Genomic DNA, 7,011 nt, shown 5'->3' with positions numbered 1-7,011 from the left:
AATTGAGCTATGCATGTGGCGAAAACAAAACGACACATAATTGTAAGTGACTTATTTTCGAAAAATGTGAAAACTAGAAAAATAAGTTAATATTTCTATGGCATATTAAGATTCATTGTCAGATATGAGGTTGAATAAGGGGTGACCTACATGAGGCCATAAGCCCATTGATGATGCCTATGGAGTTATGGGGTTAAAGAATTATGAAGATGTGTTAGGTGCACCCATAACTTCTGTACTTGTCCATTCATTTACTTCGTTCAACTCTATGATCGATGGGTCCTAATTTGATCACTGGGGTTGCAATTGATATGAGTCGCTCATGAGAGAATCCTAAATAGTTCGGAAACGATTTGAGTAGCTCATGAGATAATCCTATATAGATGATCTTTTTTCAAAGAGATGTTAGAAATTGGACATCGCATACCGAAGAGAAAAGGAGTATTTTTTTTAAGGATAAGTATTTGTTCTAATGCGTAGTTGACGCTATGTGTTTATAAGCGTTAGGCAGAGGATGCATTAAAGACGCTCTTAGAAAGAGCTAGAAGTTAACTACAAATTACATGAAAAAAGAATGTGATGATATTCTAAACCTAAATCACAAATTAGATTTTTCATACAACTCTATATCATAGCCCATCAATTAACTGTGTATTAGACCATGTGCATTTGTGTAGTGGTGGATGGGAAAACGCCCCTCACATTCTATAAGTGTTATAAAAGATTATCAATATGCATTTTATATCTTTAACATAATACTGACTTCACCGTCAGAGAGAGTGTTCCTACGCCTCTAGTTTCTTTCTGGCAGGTCCTTCTTTGACAGTTGTAGCACAATTCTAACTCGGAATAACAAGGACGGGTACTTGATTGTTTAATCTCGCCCAAAGGATCGGTTGCTTACGCCAATTTTATTATGTAACATGTATTAAAGATTTAAAGACATCAACCAATGTAGTAGACATTTTTACTAGTCTAAAATCCATGCGTTGTCTATTTTATTCGTTCTTGAAATGATGTGAATGTGACAATCATAAGGGAGGAATATATCAGGAATTTATTATGAAGAATATTTCGGTAATTTACTAGTTCTGTGAAAAACATAAAGAATCCATTCTTCAAACTTTCTACAGGAGCTTTGTACTGTTCCCATGTTTGTCAGTCTTTATTGAAAAGGGCTAAAAGAAGCAAAAGCTTATCCCAAAGGACCCAAACACACTCAACTCCTTTGAATAAAACAAATTAGAGGTTAAGCCAAACAAAAACGCATTTGAGATAACATTAACCGTTTGATACTTTGATCTCTTTAGCTAATCATTTGACACATTCCTTTTTTAGATAAATATTTTAGTTGAAGTAGTTGAGATTTAAATAACCTAGACACTATGGAATTTTTAAGTAAATGGTCAAATATGTCACGTCTGCTTCTTCAAAATAAAAAATATATACTTCTTTTGTGATACATCAAATGTTATGTTGTACACATGGCTCATAAAAGACAAGATCGATTTTTACGTATTAAGGGGGTGTTTGGTCTAGCTTATATTTTTGTGTTTATGCTTATAAATTTTTGAAGCTTATAGCTTAATTTCAATCATTTGATAAGCCTTTTTTAAGTGTTTGGATTAGCTTATATTCTACAAGTTAATAAGCTCTTTTTAAGTATTTGTGTTAGCTTTTTTTTTATTTAGCTTATGTTAGTAAAATGACCAAAAGGGGCATGCTTAAATATTATCACATATCTTATATTGTATATGTATCTACTTTGTTTTTATGAGTTATACCATCGTTTTTGGATAAATTTATATCGAGGAAGACGTAAAACTAGGCCAAACGAAGAGAACAATTTGAAAATTAAAACAAAGAAGAAACAATCCAATAAGTAAAAAACAAAGAGAACAAATTACCTTAGTATATGAAAATAGGTTTGTGTTACTCCACTTTAAGCAAATTTTTTGAATGCTTGATAAATGGTAGATGGGTGTTTGATAAATATGATTTTTTAAGGTAAGATTTAATGGTTTGAGAAATGGTAGCTTGATTGTAAGTAGGAATGAACAAAATCATTATTGGTACCTGTTGGTGCCGGTACCAAGCCGGTACCGGTACCGAAATCGGTACCAAAGTTTTGAGTTTCGGTACCGGTACAGGACCGGTATTTCCCAAATTTTTGCCTTTAATACCAGTATCGTCCCTGTTCCGAACCGAATATTTCGGTACCGGTACCAAGAATTCGTGATTTCCAGGACCGGGACCGGTACGATCCCGATCTCATCCCTAATGGTAAGAGTTAATCTTCCACCAACGTATTAATTAGTATCTACCAACTTGTCTCTTTTATGAAATTCTATCGGTTGCCTCATTAATTATCCACCATTTGTCTCTTATTAATTATGTATCTTAAGTTAAATTCACTATTCTTTAATTTGTTACACTAATAAGTTGTTTCAATAATCACTAATCCACCATCATTTGAGGGTAAATAAGTAATTTACACTCTTACACAAATAAGCTTATTCAAATAAGCTAAAAAACCATATTCAAATAAGCTTATTTATATTAGCCTATATAAGCTAATAAGTATAAGCTTAAAAAGCTAAACCAAACACTAAATTAAGCTTATTATGTAAAAAAAGCTAAAAAGCTATAAGCTTCACTAAAAAAGCTAGGCCAAACACCCCTTAAATAGGATATATTATTTTGAGTTACACATTTTATATTGGTTAGCTTTTGTTATATAGCAAGATTCATCATAATTACTTTTATTACAACTAAAAGTTATATTTAGATTGTGTTTTCTTTTACCAAATGACATCAATATATTGGCTAGGATGGGAAAGTAAAATAAAAAAAACATTAAAAAGGATTATATTTTCTTTTAAAATTATCCTTAACAGTTGAACACAATACTTAGCAAAGTTTTCTATTATCTTCCTCATGTCTCTCTCCAACGCAAAGCCCACCAGATCTTGGTTGATTTGGTTGTCGGGAATTAACGAGTCAAGCTTGAGCTCAGGTTGTGTGTCGTTTGTTCAAGCCTAGCTCGACTTGGATTCATCTTGTTTATTTGTTAATTTATATACATAAATATATATTATTTAGTAACTTCTATCGTAATTTATAACTAATACATTGTATTAATATGATATAGATAAAATAATAGATTTGTTCAGGCTCACAAAAAGCTCAACCTCGAAAAGTGAAGCTCATGCTCGTTTATTAAGCAAGCCTATATTAAGGAGCTCGGACTCATTTAAGCTCAGTTAGATTCGAGCTTTCAACTAGCTGATCTCGAGTGGCTCACCTTTCGGCTTGGCTTAATTACACCCCTAGTATCTTACAATTGTTCAGCTAGATTTTCTTAAACTAGATTCAAATTTGGCTTTCAAGATCAGTTTTGAGCAAATCATCACACCAAAACAACAATTATAAAGTTCACATTTTTTTCCTATTATTCACAACCAAAACCAACCCCATCAAAGAGGGTTTGTTAGTTTGTTGCATTGATCATTTGAACAAAACAAAACAAAACAAAACAAAAACATGAGCGAAAAATGTCACAAATGAATCGAGCTGCCTTCAATCAGATTGATTATGTGAAGAAGACGAATGAGACGAACCCGCATGTTCGTGTTCGCCCGAAGACTCATCTGTACATACCTTCCCATTGCTAAGCGGTTCACTTGTCAAGCGAGGATTCTTCAACGATTTTGAAGGGGATGAATCAGGTGAACTCATCCCGCCATAAGTAAGCAACGATGAGCCATCTATCGGTTGACTAGTCAACCCATTCACGTAATTGTACGAATATACCACAAAAGGGTGATCATATTTACAACCCGACCCGTATTTGCACATTCCATAGAGACTATGATACACACATATAGGTTGACCCTGCATTTTCGCATATCAAAGAGTCACTTCACAAGCATTATTCTTGGGTTGCTAAACCGACCGTGTTCGCGGGTTGACTGGTCCAAACCGACCCGAACCCAGATATTTGACAAAAACCCAATTTAATTAAGACATAAAAGACACGTCTAAAAAAATAAATGGGTCAATCCATGAACCCTTCGGGTTGACATAAACATGACCGTTTAGCTAAACGGATTTGTGGGATCGACTTGTAACTGAAAATTTGACACGATCTCAATTTAATTTTATGACATAAAACACATTTAAAATAAAATGGTTAAATGGATCAACCAATCCGTAGGGTTGACACGAACACGGCCCGTTTATACAAAACCCAAACCAGTGAATTTCCTGAAATTCACACTCCCAAATAATTCACAAAGCCCGTTCATGAAATGGTTTAAACTTACGGGTCTTAAAGGAAGCCCAAACAGGCCCAAGGAACCAGCACCCGATAGAACCATCTTCTCCTGAGGGTGATGGTACTTGCAGTCTGACCCGTACTTGCAGGCTCCAGTGTTCATGAAATGGCGACACTTTGGTTCACCGGGCCTCACAGGTAGATTTGAACTTGGTGTTGTTTGGTAAACATGGTCAACCGAAGTCAAACCATTGGTCGAGAGTATCGGGCTCATATTTCCCTAAAGATAGCAACACCAACAAATCATTTGTAAAATTCACCACTAATACAAAGATTTAAAGGCTCCAGCTAGTGCTTATATAGTTACGGAGTATATGATATAGTCGACAGAGCTGAGCATGAGAGCCCGTTTGGGACGGTTTTGGGCTCAAACCAAAAAAAAAACGAAAATTCTGTTGATTTTTAAAAACCGTTAGTTTCAAATTTTGTTTTTCACAACGGGTTTGGTCCGGTTTTATTATTTGGGTTCGCTTATTTCAGTTCAGTTACATCAGTTAATCTTGTTACATTTCGGTTTCGTTCACACCCTGGCAGAAACAGTTACTTACATAGTATGGACCCCACCCTCGTGCGGGGCCTGATGGTGGGAGCATAACCGGCAGGTAAGTTTGAGGAGTTGAGTATGGCCATGGAACCGCACTGCCAACATAGGGCGGTGCACCAGCTGGTCCATATGGCATAGGTCCACGAACCGGTGGCTTCAGTCCATCTAATACCGGCTGTGGGTGATGGAACTTGCATGCAAGTCCAAATTTACACGACCCGGTTCGTAAATAATGAGGACATGACTTTTGTTCCTAAAACAGTACCATAATGTATTGAGAAACAAATGTATAGATAACTAATAATAATGTTACTTTAAGTAAAACGAAATAATACATTAATACCTGTCGCATAGGGAAACCGATTGCGTTTAACACCACCGGAGGCGCACCGTTTCTATCTTTTGGATGATTGTATTTGCATGATGACCCGTATTTGCAAGCACCCGTTTTCAAAAAATACTGAAACAATATTGAAAGATTTGAAAGTTAACAAAGTGATGGAAATAATGATGTACTCTCTACTTGGGTCAGTATTTAGGCTTAGGTCCACATGTGTTCGGTCTATTGGGCTAGCCCAAGTCAACCTTTACAAAAGCCTCACTCCTTTAACTTTAGTTTTATTTACCTAACCGTGAGAACTTATCACTAAAAACCTCAACAGAGGTGGCGATTTCCGACACGACCAGATATAATACGAAAACAACCGGGTCTTGGATTGGCATGTCAATCCTGTTTAAAAAACGGGTCATGTTGACGTTGACCCGATTGTTTAAACAAGTTGTGTTCGGGTGACTTGCTTAGTAAAACAGGTAGACATGCCAACCTGTTTAGTTATACAAGTCAACTTACTAATCCATTTATGACACATTGAACACATTTTTTTACAACCCACCAACTTGATTAATACATTTACAACATGATTATCACTCCTCAACTCACCAATCAGCTTTGTTAAACATGTCGACCCACTAACCCGTTTATGTTTAACCCATTTTTTACAACCCAACAACTCGATCAACACGTTTACAACTTGATTATCACTCATCAACCTGCTAACCCATTTGACACGTTCAGATAAACGGGTTAAACAAATCATGCTCACGTTACACGAATTTTTAAGTGTGTGCGGGTTATAGTTGATGCTTTTAACATGAATAAAAACACGCAACCTTCCAACCCGCAACCCAACCGGGATTGATGGACGTTGAAACAATACACACATAGGAAAATAAAACTTACAACACAATCTGGTTCTCCAGCTCTTTCAGGAAGACTACCTCCATGTTGATTAATATTATTATTAGCCTGTAACTTAATAAACAAAATACAAAAATAAAGGTAAAACACATTGAAAAAAGCAGACAAATTTAGGAAAAATAATAATAATTAATAATAAACAGCTTATTTTGTTGAATAGAAACTTGAAATTAAAAAAAAACAACATTTACCTGGCCATTGAAGGTTGGATGATTAAACTTACAATTATCAGCATACCCACACATTCCAGTCCTCAAATAATACACACAATCGGGTTCACCCGGACGATCCGGATACACCATTGAACCCGTTTTCCCATCCGTACGAATACCCAAACTCCTCATACCTTCAAACCCGTATACAAAATCATGAATCAAACACCAATTTCAACAAAATTTAGACATATAATTATTACCTCGAATTTAAGCAATTAAAACTGGATTTTGATTGATGATGATGATGATCAAATATGGAAGATGAAATCGAATTATAAAAGGGAATAAAATCTGGATCGCCACGCTTAATTCATGAATGATCTATATATCAATAATGTAAATAAATATATATTCTATTAATAATCTAAATGAAATTGAAAAGAAATTGAAACATGTTAGAAGTTTACACATGTGTGATTTGTTTGATCATAGAATTCAAGTGCAATCAAGTAAAGTTTGGTTTTCACGTAAATACTGAAATATTGTCGACTAGTAATTGACGAAACGGTCCCTGATATCCAGGACTGGAAGGCGTGACGCAAGGGGTGTTTGGTAATTTCACGACGAACAGGATGAAGAAAATACGTGGGCGGAAAATATGTTTTTATTTTTAGTATCCGGAATACTAGATTTTCCTGTAAATTTAAAATGTTGTGGG

General features: G+C 35.3%; 1 protein-coding gene across 1 annotated transcript; it reads right to left on the bottom strand.

Moving 5' to 3' along the window:
• Nucleotides 1–3,405: 3,405 nt before the first annotated feature.
• Nucleotides 3,406–6,679, bottom strand: LOC143533331 (zinc finger CCCH domain-containing protein 3-like). Its single transcript, XM_077028154.1, has 7 exons — nucleotides 6,554–6,679; nucleotides 6,330–6,484; nucleotides 6,121–6,186; nucleotides 5,224–5,340; nucleotides 4,885–5,133; nucleotides 4,326–4,556; nucleotides 3,406–3,894 (listed from the first exon to the last, which is right to left on the bottom strand). The coding sequence occupies exons 2-7, from the start codon at nucleotides 6,480–6,482 to the stop codon at nucleotides 3,580–3,582; spliced, it is 1,131 nt and encodes a 376-aa protein (XP_076884269.1). The 5' UTR covers nucleotides 6,483–6,484; nucleotides 6,554–6,679; the 3' UTR covers nucleotides 3,406–3,579.
• Nucleotides 6,680–7,011: the final 332 nt, after the last annotated feature.

The sequence above is a fragment of the Bidens hawaiensis genome, unplaced genomic scaffold (genome assembly GCF_021521415.1).
Source record: "Bidens hawaiensis isolate Kalapana, Puna unplaced genomic scaffold, B.hawaiensis_p1.1 tig00009662_1, whole genome shotgun sequence".
Lineage (NCBI taxonomy): Eukaryota > Viridiplantae > Streptophyta > Magnoliopsida > Asterales > Asteraceae > Bidens > Bidens hawaiensis.
Note: the sequence above shows the minus strand (reverse complement) of the source record. Positions and strands in the feature narration are given on the sequence as shown.